The sequence below is a fragment of the Mustelus asterias genome, chromosome 22 (genome assembly GCF_964213995.1).
Source record: "Mustelus asterias chromosome 22, sMusAst1.hap1.1, whole genome shotgun sequence".
In the NCBI taxonomy this organism is placed as follows: Eukaryota; Metazoa; Chordata; class Chondrichthyes; order Carcharhiniformes; family Triakidae; genus Mustelus; species Mustelus asterias.
This window is the reverse complement of record NC_135822.1, coordinates 26,110,729-26,135,804: the sequence shown is the minus strand read 5'-3', so window position 1 is coordinate 26,135,804 and position 25,076 is coordinate 26,110,729. Positions and strand designations below refer to the sequence as shown.

At 41.5% G+C, this 25,076-nt stretch overlaps 1 protein-coding gene across 7 annotated transcripts in view; it reads right to left on the bottom strand.

Annotated features, from left to right (window-relative positions):
• The window catches only part of foxj3 (forkhead box J3), a 122,408-nt gene that overhangs the window by 58,685 nt on the left and 38,647 nt on the right, over nucleotides 1-25,076 (bottom strand). For all 7 annotated transcript variants that reach the window (XM_078239024.1, XM_078239020.1, XM_078239021.1 and 4 more), the window contains exon 2: nucleotides 4,137-4,587. In XM_078239024.1, the coding sequence (XP_078095150.1) occupies nucleotides 4,137-4,454 (318 nt within the window). In that variant the 5' untranslated portion in view covers nucleotides 4,455-4,587. The remainder of the gene's footprint in view (nucleotides 1-4,136; nucleotides 4,588-25,076) is intronic.

Sequence of the window (25,076 nt, the reverse complement as noted above, 5' to 3'; positions counted from 1 at the left end):
CGAACGGCATAGTTCTGCTCCTATATCTTATGAACTTATGAGTTCTCAATGGCTATGTGCATTTGCCCAGCACATTTACTAGTGGCACCTGCTAGAAATAGGAACTTTAGCTTTGAAGGACTTGATGCCAAATGCCAATAAACTGACCGAGTTAGCATGTGTTTCTTTGCAATGCACACAAACATTACTTGGATTTTCCCAACCATTCCAATTTTCCTACCAATAGAAAATCACTCGCCATTGCAAAGAAAGAATTTACTTATTTAGCCCATTATCACTTTCTCATAATCATGTTTGCATTTCACAATCAATAAATTAGTTCTGAAGCACAGTGGTTATACCGGCAAACATAACAGCTAATTGGACAGAGGGGTCCCACCGACAGTAATGAAATGAATGACCAGTTAAACTGATTTGGTTGTTCTGATTGAGGGAGCAATGTTGGCCAGGAAAACTGCCAGCTACTGATTTGAACCGGCAAATAGAGTCTTGTTTTAAATTTTTTTTAAAGTTTATTTATTAGTATCACAAGTAGGCTTACATTAACACTGCAATTAAGTTGCAGTGAAAATCCCCTAGTCGCCACACTCCGGTGCCTGTTCGGGTACACTAAGGGAGAATTTAGCATGATCAATGCACCTAACCAGCACATCTTTCAGACTGTGGAAGGAAACTGGAGTACCCAGAGGAAACCCACGCAGACACGGAGAGAATGTGCAGACTCCGCACAGACAGTGACCCAAGCTGGGAATCGAACCCAGATCCCTGGTGCTATGAGGCAGCACTGTTAACCACTGAGCCACCATGCCACCCATCTTGGTTTAACACCTCACTCAAAGACAGCGTTTCCAACAATAATACCCCTGACGATAACTTACATGCTCAAGTTCTGGAGTGAAATTTAACACACAACCACACTTAGAGGCAAAAAGAGTACCAACTGAGGCAAGCTGAGTGAACACCAGTTTTGGTTTGGCTTTATCATTAATGTCAGCTCATTAACCTGACCAAGCAAAACAACTGCCTCTTGAATAAAGCCAAGTGGAGTCACTCTAAAATACTCTCCAATTCCCACCTCTCCTGAAGATGATTATGCTGATACCATCAGCTTTCCTGTACCTCATCAAAGTGACTAATCTGTGTGGTTCTGGGAGTTTTTCTGGCCAACACTGCTCCCTCAATCAGAACAACCAATCAGTTTAACTGGTCAGCAGACTATTCTTCCAAAGTGTCATACAGTTCAGCCTGATCATGTCCTCAGCACAGGTCTAATACATGCACACATTCAGTATGAATTCTACTCTTCAAACAATATGCAGCTTCTACACATTCTTAATACAACATAGTTCTAAAATTCACGAGCATCTCTTGAATGTCATTCGATTACAAGTGGGCAACGCCCCACAATTTCCTATTTCCACATTATAAAATCGCAACTGCAGAATTTCACTTTGATCCAAAGCTCAACTAAATTTAACTAACACTTAATACAAATGTACCCAAAAGATGACCCATTGTGGGAATGGGAGTTCATTCAAAGATAGGTAGCCTTTAAGATTAGGTACATTATCTTCTCCAAACACTTTAGAAGCATGCCAAAGTATTACAGACTCTGGGAAGGTGAGCCTGACAAAAAAGAGTCATAACACTTTGTGTTAAGACCAAACGAACAAAAGTATCACCATCAGTTGTAATTACATCTATGCAGCAGTGCCAATGCAGTTTGTTTTGCAAGGCAATCTGAAATCTGTAAGAAATTGTCCAGAACTAGCCATGGATCTTTAGCTTGTCACTTGACTTATTCACGGCAAGATGGTAACATTGTTAAGATACATTCAGCCATTCATTTAGCTGTGTGCAATTGGACAAAGGTCCATTGGAGCACAAATTTCAAGGAGCTTGGAAAAAAATAACACATGACAGAACCATGAAAGACAAATAACACATGAACCCAAGTCGATTTATAATCAATGTTCGGCTGATTCTGGAAGCACTCAGTAATCTCACACATCACAAGACTGACTTGTTCCAATTTTTTAATAATCAGTAAGGTAAATGATATATTATTGTTTGGTAGAGTTTGGTGATAACAGGTGGAATTTTCCGAATATTTGTCTATTTTGTCAGGCTCTGACTGAAAGCCGGCGTGCATCTTTCCAGATGCCAAACTTTCAGACCAGATCTTGACCTACTCTGACAAAAGAAATGGCTTACGGCATCGGTTTGATGGAGTGGGGCCCGATAGAGCCCGCAAGGCTGGCTCCAGAGAGATCAGGGCACCACCTTTAAGGGACAAAGAACCCTCCCCAGCCCCATGACAGGTCTCCCCCCCCCATGCCAGGTTCTCCCCCTCATTACACATAATGGAAACCCCCACCAAATTAGGCTCCCCAGAGGACCAACCCCCTGGCACTGCATGCTGGCATAGGCAGGCACTGCCTTACCTTGGCACCCCCGGCAGGTTCCCCTCCACAGCTTCACATTCTTAAATAGCTGTTGTGAACCTCACCAACTAGGGTCACATTATTGAGGTATGAATATTTAGTGCGGGGGGGGGAAACATATGACTAGGAAGCCCTTTCACCATATTTAAATTTAGTGACATTTATTAAAATGAGGTTCCCGCTCTTTCAGGGTGGCAGCCTCACTACGTCACTAGCAAGGGGTGGGGAAAATTGAGGAGGAGATCTCGCAGCGAGGATCTCATTTCCTGACTTGCGATGCTTTGCGCCTGTATCGCTGTTCTCGCTAACGGCGAACGTGGGTGCAAACTTGCACCCTAAAAAAATGAAGAAGGGACCAATCCTAAATCAGCATTTTGAAATTAAGTAATGAGGATTAAGATTAAGTTGTCTAAAAACAACTTCTCAGAGAATCCCGGACAACAATTTATTTGAGAGAATAAAATCATTTAAAAGGAATTGAGTAGCTGTAGATAGCGCTCGAAAAGAAAGGCTTTAACTTTCTCTTTCAAATACATACAAGCTTTGTCTGTCGACTATCATTTTTAATTCCAACCCTAGATGACGGTTCCTGCTCTTTTTAAACGTACCTCTAACCAAGCTTCTAGTTACCATCCCAATATCTCATCTTTTAAATTAGTGTTAATTTTGTCTGATTATGCTCCATGTAAGAGCCTTGGGAGATTTTGAATATGCTACAAGCACAAACAAAGTGCAAGCTGTTGCTGATTTTCAGCATCTATAATTAAAACAACTTACCTCATTAAATCATAGTTCTAAATCTCCCTTTATTTAAATGTTAGACCACATTGGGATAAGGTGACTAAACCTTAATCCAAACCCATCCCCGGAATTCAATGCCTTCTTTGGGGGCAATCCAATTTTCTTCCCCAAGTGTGGTAACTTGGTGCAAAATTGTTGCACTGAGCGCCTCTAGTACATTGTCCAAGTGGCCACGTCACAAGTTGGCACAGACATTAATTAACTATGAATCGAGAGAGCGAGAGGCAGGCAGCACAACAAAGCTGACTCCAATCCTCAGCTAGTGTTCACACAGTCAATTTCCAGTTGGATTGCAAGCAGAATGAGGAACCTTGGCTGATTTTTTTTCTCCTTCTCAGTATCAACCTTGGATCAGTGATAGCATTCCTGTCTTCGACTCACCAAATCGATCGGTTCGAGACCCACTCCAGGGTCTTAGACACAAAGCTAGTTGGCGACTCATACAATACTGAGGGAGTGATGCGCTGAAGGACAAACTGAGATTCAGTTGAAATGTTAAAGCAAAGCATGTGCAACCCCCCCCCTCAAGTGGAGCTATTCAAGGGGAAAGGGACATAGCCTGCCTCTCTTGAATAACGTGCATCTCTCAATCGAACCACTAAATCACATTATCTTATTTACTTGATTACTTTTATGGAATCTTTTGCACAATTTAGTTATCATGTCTATGTTACATCACTGATTACACTTTAAATGTACTTCACTGGTTGGTGAAAGGCACCCGAAAGAATTTACATACAACCTTTCACATCAAGTCTTCTTTTTCTCTAGCCCAGTGTTAAAACACTCAATGGCTTTGCCCTGTCGGACATCAGGGGAGCTGAGAGTGGTGTCGTTTAACCTTGTTCAGCTAAGTTTCAATTGTAGACAGTACCCAGCATTATAACTTACCTTCCAGCCACTGCCAGCTTCTCTGTAATATGGGAAGTTGTCACAGATCCATTGATAGATCTCACTGAGCGTCATCTTCTTTTTCGGGGAGCTGTTGATAGCAAAAGTGATGAGGCTGGCATAACTGTATGGTGGTTTGCCATCTTTATTCTGTGCATCCTGGTCCAGGGTAGTGTTTGGGTCCAGAAGTGGGGTTTTCTTTGCAACCCCGCCGCCAGCCACGTTCTGGGCAGCATCCGCTTTTTGAATGGCTGCCCTCATCGTCAGCTGTGGCAGCCAATCCATGGACGTCAGGCTGCTCTCCAGCTCTGACGTCATTGCGCTGAGTCACTCCTCCACTAGATAGAGTTTATAATCCACACAATAGGCGTTTCACTCCCAAAAGAGAAGCCACACTGCAGACAATTCCCCTCGACTCAGAAATCACTTGATTGGAGAAAGCAGGCTTATTCTAAAAGAAAGAAGAAACAGAAGGTTACAATTCAGTTCAGGAAACGTGTCAGAGAATAATTCACCTCAATAAATGAAAGCAACTTTTTATTAAATCTCAAGGTGACTGCAAAGCATTTCACTAATCTCCCCGACTGTAAATAAATCACTCTGGTTATAGAGTTGCAAATCTAGGTAAATTGTTAACAATTTGTGTTGCCTCTGGGCTTAAGCTTATTAACACCATACACTAGAAAGGAAAATAACCAGAATTATATCATAATGTCCAGGGTGTAATATATTTAATTCAACCTCAAAGTTACTGGTAACTTCATTTTCATTGCACATGAAGCTCAAAACGTCCTCTCCAAACAGAAACAGGAGGGAACAAAAACTAAAATTGTAAAACTGGGCATTTTTTCACAGGTCATCTAGCCATTCAATTCATTTTAATTGACTTTTTGTCCTGTCTGATGTGCCTTGTTCCACTGTAACCACACAAGTATCCATGCGTTTTTGATCAGGCTAGTTATCTTCTTGCTGCCACAGCTGATACGGCAACAAACCTCTCCATTTCTGGTCTTTGTCATTCCCACTCTGGCCAACGCAGGGGTAGATTCGGCCCTTCATCTCAAGTCTTGACTATATCATTAGCTATAGGCCATTAGCTGGGGAGAAGCCATGGTTGGAAAAGTGGAAGATCACAGAAATCCCAACTCTCAGGCAGAAGAAAAGAATTTACTCCATCAAAAAGAGCAGTTCCACGAGAAGTGTACAATATTTTGTTTCCAACAGCCAACCTTCAAGAGTTACAGATGTTGGAGCGCAGGCAGTCCTTGGACTTATGACATAATTGATTCCTGAAAACCACATTCTAAGTTGAAATGGTGCAAGTCGGAGCCGATTTTCCCATAGGAACCATGGTATAAATGGGGGATTGGTTCCTGAACTAAGGACGGAAATCACATGGGGTGCTTGGCAGTGTAAAATGCTCTCAACTTTCACCCTGTCAAGTCGCTGAGGTGTTGATGCCTGCACACCTGAGCACAGGCAACTTGGTTAGTGTGCGGGATATAATGAAACAATTCAATCTCTGTCAGCTGCATGTTTAACCTTGAACTTCTGCGAGTGTGAGTGCACATTAAATACAACATAAGCTTATAAATGCATTAAAATTGTGATAGTTGCGCCTAAAAGCTTTAGCAGAATAAAACACTGGTTTTCAACCTAATAAAGACTGTTCGTCCTGTCTAGTTACACAGGCACAGAACATCAATGTGCTGTAAGAATGTGCTAGCGTGGTTTCGCAAAGTCAAAACCGCCGTTGTGAAGTTGAAACTGCATCAATTTATAAATGTTTTTAGTGCCGTTCGTCGTAACTCTCACTTTGTAAAGTCGAGGACTGCCTGCATTCAATAATTGTAAAAAGTCTCCCTTAACAAGATCTGCTAAATCAGTAAAATTGATTTCTTTTGAAATTCAGATTATGAATGATTTAATATTTACAATATGTCATAGTTAAATGGTTCGATCTAATATGTGAAAGAATTCCACAGACAAGCAGAAACAAAGAGGGGTGGAGCTATTGAGTAGAAGCAGTCGAGGAAATATTCTCAAAGAAAAATGAGGAAAATCGAAAATAAATCAAAATTTGAAAAGGAGAACAAAAGGAGAAATATCAAAATACAGAGAATGGGAGATGAGGAACAGTGTCAGTTTACATTTATATAGCACTGATATTGTCAGAAAAGGTGGAAAATATAACTCTGGTGTTGGAAGGGGTGACAAAAGCCAGATCATAATGTTTTGAGGAGATTTTTGGAACTGGAGGGAGAGCAATTTAGTGGAAAGGTTTAGGAAGAGTGCTCCAGAGTGTAGAACTGAGACAGATGAAGGTTATGCCAAAAAAGAATGTAAAAACGTTCAGAGCCAGAGCTGGAGCATCAACTATAATTGGTTGTAGAGATAGAGAGGAGGGGGTCTGGCCACAAAGGGATTTGCAAATGGAAACAGGAATCTTGAATTCAATACTCGGAGAGATAGGAAACCATCAGAGTTGGTAAGAAATGACAGGAATTGAATTTGGGGAAGGTAAGAAATAGAGGAAAAGTTTCAGACAAGCTGTAGTTTATGTGGGGTAGAACTCTGGAGGCCAGCGAGGAATTAGAGTTCAAACCTCAAGCTGATAAAAGCTAGCATGTGAAAGTAAAAGGACAGTCATATGATCTTTTATTTTGCTCATGGGCAGTTGTATGAAATATTTGCATACACATTATATCCCACTGAATTTCCAGTGAGATCACTGACATTGTGAAATGTAATATTTCTTTTTTAAAAACTGGCTAGAGTTTTATTTTCCCACCCAAATGAATAACGGTAGGGGAGTGAACTCTGGCTACAACTGCTGTTATTTGTTTCAGGTGCATTCTGTTGCAAAAGCAATGAGTGAAAAGTTCCCAAGAAGGGAATGCCCATTTCAACCAGACAGCACACGTACATGCTCAAAGTGCTATGTCATGTTCTGGTTGATTGACTGTCACCTCGGGAGTTGTACCACAAACAAAACCAGTTACAACAAGATGTGTATCTCAAATTGTGTTGCACCACACAGACACACACTTACTTCTAAATCCAGGTGAGTCCTTCCTTTACTAAGAACAGATGGTTTAAAAAAAGTCCATGTCGTACGAAGTGCTTTTGAGTGCATAAACGCTGCACCCAGGGACCACAAATAACATGAGCAGAACGCATTCATCAATGACCGTCCTTATGCAACGTCAAAAGTAGGGATAATCGCTGATGATTGCACAATGTTCCGTACCATTTACAACTCCACAGATCAGGAAGCATTTCATGCCAATATGCATCAAGACCTGGACAATACTTAGGTTGGACTGACAATGGCAAGTAACATTCATGCCACCCAAGTGTTAGGCAATGACAATCTCAAATAATTGAGGATCTAGTCATCTTGCATTGACATTCAATGGCATTTCCTTCATTGAATCTCCCACTCTCAACGTTCTGAGGGTTACCATTGACCAGAAACTGAACTGGAAACAGCCATATATAATGTAGGTCAGAGGCTGAGAATTTTACAGCGAGTAATTCAATTTCAGACTCCCCAAAGCTTGTCCTCTATTAATGAGGCACAACTCAGGAGTATAACGGTACACTCTCCACTTGCCTGGATGAGCATAGCTCCAATGACACGCAAGGAGATCAGCATCATTCAGGACAAAATAGCTCGCTTGATCTGCAACTGATCCATCGCTTCAAGTATTCGCTTTCTCCATTACCGACACAATGTGTACCATATATAAGATGCACACCGGCAACTCACCAAGCCTCCTTCAGCAGCACCTTCCAAACATCCAACCACTTATCTAGAAGAACAAGGCAGCAGATGCATGGGAACATCCCACTTGCATGTTCCTCTCCAAGCCACACAGCATCCTAACTTGGAACTTTATTGCCATTCCTTCACTGTTATGGGATCAAATTCCTGGAACACCCTTCCCAACAGCACTGTGGGTATGTCTGCACCGAATGGGCTGCAGCAGTTCAACAAGCTGCCTCCTCGCCATTTTTCTAAGGGGCAATTAGGGATGGGCAATAAATGCTGGCTTCACCAGCGACTCCCACATCCTATGAAAGAATGTTTAACAGCGCCTAATTCACTTGACAAAATAAAACCCAGGAATCTCTGACTAAACAAAAATGTTCTTCAAAAGAAAATCTCAATGGTATTGTTGGGGCAGGAATAGAGGAAACAAACAGGGAGAATGAGTTTTTATTGTAAGTATTGCCATTCCGAGGCAGTCAGAAATTTCACATTTGATACCAGTTGCCACACCAATCTTTCTTGGGGCTGTCAATTTGTACTGTGGAGCCATATCCTGCAGGAACTGAGTTCTCCGATTATTTCAAGAACTATTCCAAAACATGGAAAAGATGCTTTTCAATTAATCTGAACTGCAGCTGAACTCAGTCCCAATAATTAAACAATCAATGTCTAATCCATTATGCTATATTTGTTCCCAATGTAAAAGGAATAAACTTCATTAACTGGAACCACAGGTGCTTATATAGATCTTTTTTTAAACTGCAGTCAGCTGCAGACGTGTGGTTCGATATCCAATACTTATGGTTCGTAATACAAGTGTGACTATTTCCCTTTCATGTGGGTCTGGGGAATAGCCACTGGACGTGCCGAGTCCTTTTGTTTGCCAGTGAAAGTTTAATGGGGGACAGTGACAATAGGAACGAAAGTGCCTTATAAGAGTGAAGCTGAAGTAGTTATCAAGCCACTTGAAATTGGAGACTAGCTTGCTGACTTTAATCTGGTATAGAGATATCTCAGATCAATCAATGAGACAAAAAACTGAAGAGAAAGGAGTTTTTTAAATCAATCTCAACAGATTTCAAATAACCAGTTTTTGCAAGCCCCTTCTGTGGTCCATTCTATGGTCCTATTCGTGCTCAAAGTCTACAGATCCAACATCAGATGACCAGTTTGGCAGTTTACTTTAGCCAGTACTGATAAAGCGGTTTCATTGCCTCGGTGCTTGCCTCTTTTGCATTCATACCCAAGACAAATGGGACAGGGCAGATAGGTTGTTTTTTTCTTAAACGTAGAGTACAATTTTACTCGCTTGGTTTTAGACCTGTAAATGAGAACGATTTCAAACCTCTCAGGAAAGTGAACTGCCATAACCGCCACGAGTAGGTTTCAAGAATGGAAAGTGAATTACACGTCAAATTAATAATTCACATGACAAGGATCACACCTTCAGCACGCAATGAAACATCAAGATTCCTGAAGATTCATTTTTACAAGATGCTTCACTTTTGAAATCTAATTACTTGAAGCCACCTGTTTCCAGGTATAATTATAGACAGAGTTAATCTTACAAACTCAGCTAATTAAACTAAAAGTCATCATGTAAGATTACATTTTTATGAAGCCAGATAAATACCTCCCCAGGTCTGCAAATTGTTAATAATTCCCGTGTGAGAAAGGTTACAGAAATTTCAATTCAGGAGCCAATGAATCAAGGACATTGAGACTGATGCGCTTGATTATATTTACTCATCACATTTACCCTATTCTTACCAAACATAAGCAACCGATCAAAAGGTTTCACTTGGAGGCAAAGGAATTACTTGAGGCACGGTAGCACAGTGGTTAGCACTGCTGCTTCACAGCTCCAGGGACCTGGGTTCGATTCCCGGCTTGGGTCACTGTCTGTGTGGAGTTTGCACATTCTCCTCGTGTCTGCGTGGGTTTCCTCCGGGTGCTCTGGTTTCCTCCCACAGTCCAAAGATGTGCGGGTTAGGTTGATTGGCCATGCTAAAATTGCCCCTTAGTGTCCTGGGATGCGTAGGTTAGAGGGATTAGTGGCTAAAATATGTAGGGGTATGGGGTAGGGCCTAGGTGGGATTGCGGTCGGAGCAGACTCGATGGGCCGAATGGCCTCTTTCTGTGCTATAGGGTTTCTATGATTGAGCAATTATGGCAACACTGGCAAATATTTGACAACTATCAGCAAGCTCTGCTTAAAGCGATATTATCCCAGGTGAACACAAACCTAACACCAAGAGTGAAACTTTATCAACACAGTACTGGACTTGACGCCAAGTCATGGGTCCCATACCACAGTCAGGTACGCTTTCTAGAGTGCTTCCATCAGCACTGCCTCCATAGCATCCTCAAGATTTCATGGGCAGGACTGCATCACAAACACTGAAGTCCTGGAAACAGCTAACATCACCAGCAGAGGCCTTCCTTCTGCAAAGTTAACTGTTGGATGGGTTACATTCGCCACCCACTGCGGGAAAATCTATCAGTGGGCCTGCAATCATTGAGCACAATCTTCTTAAAATTTTTCTCTACAAAGGAATGCCGAAAGCGAGAGACAGAGATCAGACATGCATGATTATCTCAGCTGCATTTTGCAGAGACTTATAGCTTCCACTCCAAGGCTCAGGACAGCCAAGTATACCATTGGCCTTTACTCTTTAGCCCCACTCATCAGAAAAATAGCTAATTGAATTTTCTGAGGCATAATTGGTATATCCATGAGAACTGCTTTTCCATTATCCAAGTATTACCAGATTCCCAAACAGTCCAGCTCTCCTGCCCTCTTTCCATTAATCAACACTAGAGTTCACCAGCTGTATGCACAGTAGTACAAGTGAAGCAATGCTCTACCAAGAATATTGATCAAGTTAATTATAAATTTCATTCACTTCACTGGCCTTCTGACAAATTAAGGGGATTTTAGAAACCAGGAATAGATTTATAGATCGATTTTTGATTCAAGTTTATGCGGATGGTTCTTAACGAACAGTAAAAGCAGCACCAATCTCAAAGGTGGTTCTTCCCAACTTCTTTGAGAAAGTGGACTCACTTAGATGTATGTCCTCTGTTTCGCCATTACTAACCCCAAAACCTCAATTGTTTTGCAGTCCATGGCTCACCAGTGCAGTTTTTGCTCTTTAAGATATCTGACCTGAAGGCAGCCATCACACCTACTGGGCAACTGGACTCGTGTTCACTGCTTCATATTCAGCACATTAAATCTTCTTCCCAGTTTCTATGTTCAGCTCTGCTCCACACCCTAGTTGGCTAGTCAAATTCTTCTTTATTATAAATCACGTTAGAAATCTGAAAACAAACAATAAAAGCTGGAAGTAGTCAGGTCAGACTGCATCTGCAGAGAAACAAAAATCCACCAACTTTTCAGATACAAAGACCCCCTCATCATGACTGGGGAGGGTGTCTTTCAACATGAAGCCTTGACATACTGACTGTTTTTTCCACAGATGTTATACAGTAATTCCAGCTTTTGTTGTACTTGTTTTTTTGCTAATGTGGGATAGCACCTCACTCACTGTAAAACTCTCGACATGAAAGCAACTTAAATGAAAATATCCCTCCAAACACAAGGACATTACATGAATCTAATAATTATCCTGCATTTTAAAATAACTTAAACATATTACAATAATAGCAAATGTGTTACTGAACAGACCTGCCATGAAGTCATTTTTTTAAAAATTGGTAGTATTAAATCCAACATCAGTCCAGCTACTTCCATGAATTAATTAGAAGTGTTTACAACATAGAAGATGAGCATTCAGCCCAATGTATCTGTGGTGGATCGCTGCTGGAGAAACCCAAAAGAACACAACTGTTCTAGTCTCTGCCCTTGGGTTTTGTATCTTTATCCATTTCAAACATGTAATCAGATTTCTCTCAAATGAATGCAATGGTTCTGGTCTCATTCAATCCCTATGGTAAAGTTTCCATTCCTATATTATAATTTTAAAAAGCACGGTTAAATCTACTCTTAACCTTCTTACTCCAGTGGAAATAGACACAGCATCGCAAGTCTCTTCACAGAACTAGTTTTCCATTCCTAGCATTAACCTGCTATTAACCTAGACTCTGTTTTCTGTGACTTCCATGGGGTTCCCAAAATACAACCATTACTCCAACAGTGACCTAACCAATGCTTTGTATAAATTTATTACTACTTCACCCACATCCTCTCAGATGGACGTAAAATAAATTCCATGGCACACTTCAAACATGAGCAAGAGGGCTATCCCCGAGACTTATCCCTCAATCATCATCACAAAAACAGATCATTTGATCACTATCATATTGCAGTTTATGGGAGTTTGTTGTATGTAAATTAGTTGCTGTGCTATCAACATTACAACAGTGATTACAAGAGTACTTCATTGGCTGCAAAGCTCTTTGGGGTGTTCGGTGGTCACAAAAGATGCTATATAAATTTATTTATTTTATGTACTCTTTTTATAGCCTTACAGATCTGCATTTGCAATTTCAGGGATGTTTCATTACTCTTGCGGCTTTCTGTTCATCAGTTACGGCCGAGTTGGTAGCACTCTCAATTCTGAGTGAAAATGCTGCAAATTCAAGTCGCACACCATGTTTCAGCACAAGAATCTAGGCTGGCACTCCAGTGCAGTACTGAGGGGGTGCCGCATTGTAGAGATCCAATCTTTCAGATGAAACATTCAACCAAGGTTCTCTGTGCGCTATCGAGTAGGTATAAAAGATTCCACGGCATTATTTCGAAGAAGAGTAGAAGAGTTCTTCCTGATGGCCTGGCCAATATTTATTCCTGTTAACATGACCAGAACTGGTCATCATCACATTGCTGTTTGCAGGAATTTACTGTGCACAAGCTGGTTGCCATGTTTTCCAAATTACAACACGGTGACAAATCTTCAAAAAGTACTTCATTAGATATGAAGCTTTGGAATATTCAGTGATCATTACAGGTGCTATATAAATGTAAGCTTTTCTATTTTTCATCCACACCTGCCTGTGTCTGGGGCAACTAGATAGGGATTTCAAGAAAAGATTGGTCAGTATAGGAGGAAGATTTTCATCCCAAGGATTACTGCTTCAGCTCATGAACCCTTCAATGAATCCAGCATATTCTTTAACAATTATTTATTCTATTGGCAGAGATCAAAATAATCAAACACCCTCCTGTCCCGAACAGGCAAGAACATGCTGGAACAAGTACAGATTTATTGGTGTTAGCTTCTGGGACAAGGAGTACTGGACATTAGCTCTTTATTAAATCACCCAGAACATAACTAAGCAATAATGCAATGCAGATTAGTCCAATTTGAAAAGACACTATTTTCCCTTCTGCATTTTTATGACTGGTCACATCAGTCAAATACTAGATTTCACTTAGAAGCAACAACATCCATCAATGGGAGACGTGAGTCTTCCTACGTTACCAGAATACGAAGCAATTCTTTACACCAGCAATTATTTTCTCTCTACTCCAACCTGATTTATCATTGCCACATGTATTGACATACAGCGAAAAGTATTGTTTCCTGCGCGCTATACAGACGAAGCATACTGTTCATAGAGTAATACCGTTTTGTTGGCTACAGCAGAATACTGGCTGCTGTTTATACTTAGAAATGTAAATATCAAGTTGGCAAAATACTGGAGACTTGATATCCATACAGTTTGCATAAATTACCAAAGGCTACATATTGTCATGAAACATTGGGCAAGGCATTGTGTCCCATAACGAAAACATTTCACAGAATTATACATGTGTAGCTCACATAACTACACAGATGCAATCAATAATTATTTAATTTGAAGGTTATTTACCCTCAAATCTTGCCCCATATTTATTCTCTGCTACCCAAGCTACAGACCATCTCTGGTTAACAGAACAATATCAACTCTCAGTGAAATCCAATCCAAACAAGGTGCAATAAAAAAGCTCTCCCAATTCAACTTGTGTCATGTAACGAAGGGCCTGCCCTCGACATGTCGTCTCTGAAAATGGTGGAAAGCGTAGGGGGAAGGTAAAGGGGGTCAAAGCAAATTTGTCGCAGACATTTCATGGCACCATCACGACACAGACATAACATTTGGATTTCCAGACTGCAGCCTGCAAGAAGCTAAAAGGCAGCTGCAGGTTGATGTGGCACTCAGTTCAGTTACACAGCTGTTAGACCATGTATTAAACTGTCTAACATTTCCTGGCTAAGTATCCAGATAAGTCCTTTATATCTGGTCTGAGACTCCACTCTGAGCTCAGGGTCAGAAACATTTGTGGAGGGTCTCAGGCAGCAGGGAATCAGCCCGTCGGAAGTTTAAACTTCCTGGGCAATCCCCACGCATGTCTGTGCTTTAGGACTTGTGCACAGTTCTGGCGCACTTCCCCCAATGTACGTCCCACTTCCAACGATCCGGAAACAAGATGATCTGGGGCAATGTACTCAAGCCCATGAGGCTTGAACACATTCTTTTGACTTAAAGACAAGAGTGGTGTCAAATGAAAGGAGCTGAGCAAGCTTTATACTGCAGTCAACCTGACTATATCTAGTGCTGGGTGACAACATTGATGCCCAAATGGAAGATGTTCAGTTCCCTAACATTATCATGATGAGCATAAAGTTAGAAATAAATGTTCTTAAGTTCTCCATTCCCAGATTCAACAACAAAATCCTCGTCGTAGATCAAAAGTTCTTAAAAAAAGATACAAAAACTGTTATCATCATTCATTTCAGTTTTGCAGGAATGAGAAAGAAAACTCAACTTTGGGAAAAATGAGGCTCATAAGTCAGGTAATGGTTTCCAATGTGTCTGGGCACACAGACAAGAGCTGGCAGTGAGCGACATTAATTACACCATGGGCGCCTCTCATGAGAGACACCGAGCACACCAAACCAGAATTACTTACTCCCTACAGAAAACATTGCACAAAAACTCATACAGTATATGTGAATGGTAAGCATCTGAAGCACCTTGTGGAAAAACAGGGGGAGTCGTTTTGTTAGTAAAAATAGTGACTGAGCAGCATTCCAGCTCAGGGTTAAAACACTGATTCCCAACACTTAGAAAAAACGCTCCTGCTAATTTGATGTTTTGAGTAACTACAAGGTTACTTGGGGTGTAGGTAGGAGGAAGGCGTGTATACGTGAATTCTGTACTCATCAATGCTAAGAACGCCACTGTTGGAAAATAGAACACCTCTCCATTTCAGATACTCAGTAACAGTATTAAGCACTCTCACATCAGGTACAATGCAATTAGATCCAGGGTAAGGCTCCTGCTTTTCTGTCTCAGAAACGTGCCTTAGCTCTAACCTCAGAAAAGCGCTGTAACTGTCCCTTTCTTCTCCATTTGCCAAACTAGCCAGCTTGTGGTCTAACTGTAAAAGGCTGCCATATGAGGGGAGGTTTTGTGCTATGTTACCAAGCCCACCGGGAACCAGATGAATCAAGCAAACTCAACGCCTATAGCACCCATCCTGCCAGGAGACAAAGGAGACCTTCAACCATAAGTACATCCCAATTTGAACACACCGCAAAGGCAAAAGCCCGTGTCTAATCCCCAGTACACATTAATTCCCCTTGCTTGCCATGTACCATCTGGGTCTAATTTTTGCCACCTAACTTCATTCCAGACTGCTACTTATGAGAACAAGGGAAATAAAACTGATCATCCTGAGTCATTCCCAGTACCTGCAGGAAACCAACTAGTGATCAACATGAAGTCAGCAATTAATGTAGAGGATGAACAACAATCTACAGCCAGTGGAGCCCAGTTAGAATTTAGTCCAACAGTTTCCATAACTCCCAAAGTAAGAAGTCTCGCAACACCAGATTAAAGACCAACAGGTTTATTTGGAATCACGAGCTTTCGGAGTGCTGTTCGTTCATCAGGTGAGTCACAAAGTAAGTCACTTTTGTCTGCGTGCTGACCCAGAAATGGACAAAGTATAACAAATAATCAGTTGATGTTATAATTGCGTTGCAGAAACAATTTGGATTCAGTCATGCTGAATTCTCTCAAGGGGGTGCGCAGGTCGAGCAGACCATCACAAAGACCTATAAAGCATTCTAAGGTTCATCAATGGGGACTGAGAGTCCAAGAGTAAACAATGCCAAATGTAAGCAATCATCAGTTCAGGCACAATTCTTGGTGCACAGTTCTTGGTGGTCTATTGTAGAAAGAACATTAAAGATATTGTGTAGCCTTTGTTTAGCCTGAAGATATCTGGAATGGAGAATCACAATTATGGAGGACAGAGTAGGTGGGGTTTTGATAAGTATTTTTCAGCTGGCATGTATGCAATGGGTTGAATGGACTTTTTCTGTGTTGTAAATCTTTCTATTCTGAAGGAGTAGCAAGGAGGCTAAGATTTAAGAGATTTAAAATCATGAAGAGCTTTGATAGTGATTAGTGAAAGACTACTTCCTCTTGTTGGGGAATCTGATTTAAAAGGTGTCATGATTTAAGGATGCGTTAGGAATTTTTTTTGACAAGTGTTGAAGCATGCAATGCCTTGCCACAGGAAGTGGTTGAGACAGATCATAGAATCCCTACGTGCAGAAGGCGGCCATTTGGCCCATCAAGTCTGCAATCCCACCTAGGCCTCATTCCCATAACCCCACATATTTACTCTGCTAATCCCTCTGACACTAAGGGACAATTTAGCATGGCCAATCAACCAAACTTCACATCTTTTGACTGTGGGAGGAAACCGGAGCACCCGGAGGAAACCCATGGGCGACACAGGGAGAATGTGCAAACTCCACCCAGACAGTGACCCGAGGCCTGAATTGACCCAGGGTCCCTGGTGCTGTGAAGCAGCTGTGCTAACCACTGCGCCACCGATACTTCCTTTTTTTAAAAAAAAGAGAAAAATTGGATGAATGCTTGAAACAGAGGAAGATATCGACTGTGAGGAAAGAATGATGCAATGGGATTGGTGTTCGGTTATTCCACCAAGCACAAACATTATGAATGGAATGACATGCTTCTATCGTGTAAGCATCAGTCATTCTTTAAGTTTCAAGAATCCTCCTCTTTGCTGAAAGCACTGACAAATGCTGAGGGACAAGGACCAGCGGACGTTGAATACCTACATCATTACTAACATTAGAGGTCATCACATCCAAATCCAATCCTATCTATGTCCTGACTTCCAAGTGCTCCCTTTATAGGAAGGGTGGCTGGTTAGTTAACAGGGGTAGGAAACAAATATTTATTTCATAAGTGCCAGGACACTGAAGCCAATTATACGACCTGTACTACTGCACCAGGAACAGGTCACGAATTGCACCATGTAGTCCATCAGACTTGGGCATATTTCCTTCTTTGCCTGCCAGTTTGGCACATGCTCCCGCAAGCTACAATTGCCATCCACTGTCACGAGAGGCGTCAGGCAGCAATTTGAGCACTTGGTTCCTTTTCCACTTTTTTCCCCCATATCTGCTGAAAGGGGTCACTGCCTTGCTCAATGCAACGCAGATCAAGGACCACGTAAGACGAGATTTGTACGAGCATCCACCTCTGCTCTTTATGAGCATCTGTCTCTAATCTTTGGCACCCAGTTTTCTCGAATTTAACGAGATTCACTCATATCGTGCACAAGTCAAAAGTAAATGACTGAGTTTCGAAAACAAGTGCGCGCTGTGGTAAAAGATTTGAAGTTTGGGAATCCCCAGCTGCTGAGAGTTTCACTTTCAAGCTCCAAATGTACTAGGAAGTTAAGAGTGCTGATTTGAAGCTGTGGTCAGCGATGATGCTAACATTGGAGTAAACACCAAAATATATGACATTTTCAACATTATAAGTGATCACATGTGAAAAACTACTGTAGATCATCATGTATAAATCGATCAAGCTTATAAGACAGCCCATTTTGGCACCAAATATCATCTTTTTGCATATACAAACATATTATACTCACATTTAGTAGTCACCCTCAATTTTTCACCCCACAAATGGATGGTCTACTTATTGGTACCTTATAACTGGGTGCAAGGGAGTAAGTAGGCAACGCAGGTTGTGTTGCACAGATGTGTGGGAATCTAAGTAGCACTGTTGTATGACGTAAGCCATCTCCAATTCAGCACAATTGCATAAGACATAGAACTGTATTAACTGCTGAAAGTCAATTTTAAGTTTTACTGGTCTGTAAAAAGTATGTCACATGGGGGTCTCATAGAAACCTAGAACATTCTAACAGGACTAGACAAGGTGGATGCAGGATGTTCCCGATAGCGGGGGAGTCCAGACCCAGGGGTCACAGACTAAGGATACTGGACAAACCATTCAGGACTGAGATGAGGAAAAATGTATGCACCCAGAGAGTGGTAAGCCTGTGGAATTCTCTGCCACAGAAAACAGTTGAGGCCAAAACATTGTATGTTTTCAAGGAGTTAGATATAGCTCTTGGGGCTAAAGGGATCAAAGGATATGGGGGGAAAGCGGGAACAGGTTCCTGAGTTGGATGATCAGCCAGAATGAATGGTAGAGAAAGCTTGAAGTGTCGGATGGCCTACTCCTGCTCCAACTTTCTATGTTTCTATGTCATATTTTCCCAGATAGACTGATATTTGAGCCACTTCCAACTTTTATGTTAATTTTCATCCACAAAATTTTAGCCCCTTACACAGCAACAATATACATGCAATAATTATTTTGCCAAAATGCATCACCATAAAACTGCAAATAAATGTTCTGCAGAAAAAGGAGACTGCAAAGATTATCTTGCTAATTTATGGTGCTAGCGTTGATCAGGGATGTTTCTATCACCAGTTTCTAAGCATAGGGTTTCACACATCCAGCAACAACCTGAAAGTATATTATATTTTCAAAATTTGGGCACTGAATTTCATAGCGGGCAAATTCAACAAGTCTGAAAAAGTTAATTTGGAATTGTCACTGGGCATGAAGACCATGATACAATAACTCTTCCAGGGCAATATAAATGCAGTTTAAGTACAAGGTCAACACATTGCGTACACTTAAGTGTACGTGGGTTGGTACAGAAATTGTTTTTGGCAGGAACTGGGTATACACTGAGCTTGTGAGCTCCTGGCCTTTTCTTTCCAAGATAGGGAGACTTTTGATCTCAGGGAATCAAGGGATAGGAAGCAGGAGAGAAAGTGGAGTTGAGGCAGATGATCATCCAGGATCGTACTGAATGGAGGAACTTGTTTGAGAGACGGTATGGTCTACTTTTGTTCCAATTGCTTATTTTCTTATGCACTTGGACCTACTTTTAAATCCAGCTCAATAAGGACCTTGGTCACGTTGGTACCATGAGTGTTTGGACAGTTCCAACATTAGCAGATATAAAATTTCCTTGATTATGTAAAGGCCTTGCAATCCTGTGCATAGCTGGTATACAAGATGGACCCCAGTGTGTCATTTATAAGTCATGTTCTTCTGCGATTGGGCCAGTGTATGTATGGCCATTAGATTTAAAAATCCAGTAGACTAAAGGCTTGGAAGTCAGTTCCCACCAAAATGTAAAATCATTTTCCATGGACTGGTGACAGAATTGCAAAACCATCCCTACAGGCTGGTCACTGTGAAAGTGGATTCCGTCATCATCAATACTGGGAGCTGGCATCCAAAACTCAAATTGAAAGGCAATATTAGTCTCACACTTGAGGAAGCTTTACAGTACAACTAATTATGCTATGCCTTACCTGGAACTGTACAGTGCTGACTCTGTACAGTAATTTGCTCATTTCCCAGCATGGAACAGTCCTCTCACACTACAGTAATGAGCATATAATACGAAAGAGTTTTTAGAAGATTATTTTTGGAGGCTGCTAATTGGAAAGATTTGCATTTATGTAGTGTATTTCATGACCACAGGCAAACCCAAAGTGCTTTACAGTCAAGCACTTTTGAAGAGTAGTCACTTGTAGCATACACGATGCTGCAGCCAATATGCGCACAGCAAGCTCCCACAAACAGCAATATAATAACCAGATTATCTGATTGAGTGGAGGAAGGTTTATAGTGGTGCACCTCAACGGTCAGTGTTAAGAATCCTGCTCTTCCTAGGCCTAGGAATGACGTAAATCTTCTTGTACAGAACATAATTTTTAATATCTGCGAATGATACAAAACTTGGAAATACTGTGAAGTGTGAGAAGGATGGTGCAGAACTTCAAAAAGACACAGACAGGTGGAATGAGCAGACAAAATTTAATGCAGACAAGGGTTAAGTGATTCATTTTGGTAGGAAGAACACAAATGATATAAAACGAGTACAATTCTAAAGGGGGTGCAGGGGAAGAGGGACCTCGATGTATATGTGCATATATCATTGAAGATGGCAGGACAGGTTGACACAGCAGTTAATGTACCATACAGCATCACTGTCTTTATTTATAAGGGTATAGAGTATAAACACAAGGAAGTGGTGTCAATGGCATTTAGAACACTGGTTCGATCTCAATTGGAGTGTTATGTCCAGCCCTAGGCAAGATGTGAAGGCATTATAGAGTGCAGGAAAAAAGTCACAAGGATGGTGCCAGGGATAAGGTACATCTGTTACATAGACAGACTAGAAAAGTTGGGGACTGCTTTCATTGAAGAGAAGGTTGAGAGGAGATTTACAGGAGGTATTCAAAATCATGAGGAGCCTTGACAAAGTAGATAGGGGGAAAAAAACTGTTCCCACTGGTGGAAGAACTGAGAACTAGAGGCCTGAGATTCAAGATAATTGGCAAAAGAAGCAATAGGAACATGAGGGAAAAATCGTTTTACACAGTGCGAGGTTAGGATCTAGAATGCAAAGAGTGTGGTGGAGGCAGGTTCAATCGAGGCATTCAAGAGGGAAATGAATCATCTGACAAAGAAGAATGTGCCGAACTACATGGAGAAGGCAGGGGAGTGGAAGTAGATAAATTGCTCCTTCAGAGAACCAGGACACACACGATGGATCAAATGGCTGCCTCCTGTTCTGTACCAATTCTGTGACTGGGGATTAAATATTGGCCAGGACACTGGGGATATTCCCCTGCTCTTGTTGGAAACATATGGAATCTTTTTGTTTCACCTGAGAGAACAGACAAAGTCTTGTTTTTAATTTAATCCAAAAGATGCCACCTACTACACTGCAGCATTCTCTCAGTTCTGCACTGGAATGTCAGTCTTGAGTTAGAAACATAGAAAACAGGTGGAGTAGGCCATTCAACTCTTGGAGCCTGCACCACCATTCAATATGATCATGGCTGATCGCACTTTCAGTATCCCATTCCTGCTTTCTCTCCATACCCCTTGATCCCTTTAGCCGCACGTCCAGTCCCCTCTTGAACATATCTAACAAACTGGCCCCAACAGCTTTCAGTGGTAGAGAATTCCACAGGTTCACAGCTCTCAATGAAGTTCTTCCTCATCTCAGTCCTCAATGGCTTACCCCTTATTCTTAGACCGTAATCCCCAGTTCTGGACTTCCCCAACATTGGGAACATTCTTCCCGCATCTAGCCTGTCCAGTCCCATCAACATTTTATGTTTCTATGAAATCCTCGCTCATTCTTTCAAATTCCAGGGAGTACAAACCTAGTCGATGCAGTCTCTCTTCATAGGTCAGTCCTGCCATTCCAGGAATCAGTCTGGTGAAACTTCGCTGGACTCCCTCAATAGCAAGAATGTCCTTTCTCAGACTAGGGGACCAAAAGTGCACACAATATTCAAGGTGTGGCCTCACCAAAGCCCTGTATAACTACAGTAAGACATCCTTACTCCTATACTCAAATCCTCTTGCTATGAAGGCCAGCATGCCACTGACTTTCCTCACCACCTGCTGTATCTACAGGCCAACCTTCAGTAACTGTGCAACCATGAGGCCCAGGTCACGTTGCACTTCCCCTTTTCCTAAACTGCCACCATCCAGATAATAATCTCCCTTTCTGTTTTGCCACCAATGTGGATAACCTCACATTTATCCACATTATACTGCATTTGCCAAGTATTTGCCCACTCAGCCTTTAATTCCTTCATCCAATCATTAACGCATGTCGTGAATATCTGGGGTCCCAGCACTGAACCTTGTTTCACTACCTGCCACTCTGAAAAGGACCCGTTTATTCCCATTCTTCGCTTCCTGTCTGCCAACCAGTTCTCTACCCACATCAATGTATTACCCGCAATATCATGAGCTTGGTATCGAGCTCATGGTATTGCGGGTAATACCAATACCATGGTATTGGTATTACCCGCAATACCATGAGCAAGAGATTAGTGAGCAAAATAATAATTTTGCTCACTAATCTCTTGCGTGGGACCGTGTCAAAATACCTTCTGAAAGTCTAGATACACAACATCCACTGGTTCACCCTTGTTCACACGACTGGTCACATTCTCAAAAAATTTAGAAGATTTGTCAAGCACGATTTCCCTTTAGTGAATCCATGCTGACTTGGATCAATCCTGTCTCCGCCTTCCAAATGCTCAGTTATTACATCCTTAATAATTGACTCCAGCATTTTCCCCACCAATGAACATAGAACATAGAACATTACAGCGCAGAACAGGCCCTTCGGCCCACGATGTTGCACCGACCAGTTTAAAAAAAAAACTGTGACCCTCCAACCTAAACCAATTTCTTTTCGTCCATGAACCTATCTACGGATCTCTTAAACGCCCCCAAACTAGGCGCATTTACTACTGATGCTGGCAGGGCATTCCAATCCCTCACCACCCTCTGGGTAAAGAACCTACCCCTGACATCGGTTCTATAACTACCCCCCCTCAATTTAAAGCCATGCCCCCTCGTGCTGGATTTCTCCATCAGAGGAAAAAGGCTATCACTATCCACCCTATCTAAACCTCTAATCATCTTATATGTTTCAATAAGATCCCCTCTTAGCCGCCGCCTTTCCAGCGAAAACAATCCCAAATCCCTCAGCCTCTCCTCATAGGATCTCCCCTCCATACCAGGCAACATCCTGGTAAACCTCCTCTGCACCCTCTCCAAAGCCTCCACATCCTTCCTGTAATGTGGGGACCAGAACTGCACACAGTACTCCAAGTGCGGCCGCACCAGAGTTGTGTACAGTTGCAACATAACGCTACGACTCCTAAATTCAATCCCCCTACCAATAAACGCCAAGACACCATATGCCTTCTTAACAACCTTATCTACTTGATTCCCAACTTTCAGGGATCTATGCACACATACACCTAGATCCCTCTGCTCCTCCACACTATTCAAAGTCCTCCCGTTAGCCCTATACTCAACACATCTGTTATTCCTACCAAAGTGAATTACCTCACACTTCTCCGCATTAAACTCCATCCGCCACCTCTCGGCCCAACTTTGCAACCTGTCTAAGTCTTCCTGCAAACTACGACACCCTTCCTCACTGTCTACCACACCACCGACTTTGGTGTCATCAGCAAATTTGCTAATCCACCCAACTATACCCTCATCCAGATCATTAATAAATATTACAAACAGCAGTGGCCCCAAAACAGATCCCTGAGGTACACCACTTGTAACCGCACTCCATGATGAATATTTACTATCAACCACCACCCTCTGTTTCCTATCCGCTAGCCAATTCCTGATCCAATTTCCTAGATCACCCCCAATGAGTTATATGCTGAAGTGGGACTTGAACCAATAGCCTTCAGAAACAGAGGCGAGTGCGCCACCAACTAAAGCATGGCTGACTGGGTTTACATCAGGAATACATGAGCAAACAGCCAGGGAAAGGTTATTTAATTCTTCCCTCCAGTACTTTCTCCTGCTTTGAAAAGAACTCTTTAAAAGATTCCCATTGGTTGCATTTCTTTGTGGACAGCATTTTCTACCATAAATTAAGGCTCTGAAAAGTCTAGTTTTGCCCACTTTGGAACTTTTAATGTACTTGCCTTTACTGCCACATGTTCATCCATTTATTGCTCTCTCCTGAACTTAAAACGTGCGATTTAAGTAGTATATTTGCAAACTATGACCAACATTTCAAAAAAGAAAAAAAAAGTAATTTTTTTCCTCAAAATCGATGCAAGCTTTTATGTGATGGTTTACACTTTGGTTGAAGAATATGGAGAGTTACAGATGCATCCACAAATAGTGTTTTCAACAGAATGTCCACAACAAATCCCAAAAATAAGTTGTTTATAATGCACTTCAAACATTTTGTACTTGTGCGTGAATTCCAATCTCTCACTGCCGTTCCAGAAACTGTTTAAAGAAAGTTTTTTATGCTGTGTTTAATGCTGAGAGCGTGCAGGCAGCTCCCAACATGTAGGTCTCCAGGTGGCAACAGCTGCCAAAGTCAACTTGCCAAATTCACTAATAGTTTGCAATTGGGAAGTCCTTTTTACTTTCAATTATTTCTACTAGAATTTAATCTTAAATTCAACTTAGTTTGGAATTAATTTCAGCTGATCGATACACACACTTCTGAGGAGATAGCCACATGAATATAAGCCTCCAAAAATATTTTTTGAAGTGTGAAACTGGTAACAATACATTTCTGAAAATGGGGCGGGGGTAAATTCACACTTCAGTCAATACACTTTAATGTTGTGCAATACAACTGTGGATCTTGTTAACGGATCATCTCAAACTGCTCACATACCAATGATAGGCATCAATACTAGGTGTTATTTTTCCTATAATTCAACTGATCTTTTTAAGTTTGGAAAGGGAAAATTTACAATCCTGGGGGTGTTCCACAATTCAAGCAGATGCAGTTTGAAAACTTTACATTTGAGCCACTAACCTTCTCAGTGACAACACTGTGTAAAACACACCTTGCTGCTTCAGGTCCAGAGAACATTACAGGAGTTCTAAAATTTAGCAGATGAGCAACATCTCCACACGAGCCACACAAAAGAATCTCCCCACGTCCTTGTACAATACCAAAACTGAAGACAAGGAGGGAATTTTATGTCCAGGAAAGGATTTAATTAGAAGTTTCCAATGCTCAAAGCAGGTGGAAATCATTACCAGCTAAATGTACAATCATAAATTACAGAAGGAAGAAACTAGAAATAGCTCCTATGATGGCTCGGCAGGTTTACACAACAAGAAACTGAATTATACAGCCCAGAAAGATATCATGTTTCATCCCTAATGTGTGTTAAGTTGGCAGGTGATACAATACATTGAACTTAGTACCTGAGGAAGAGAGAGGTGGTGAGATGGACATGCACACA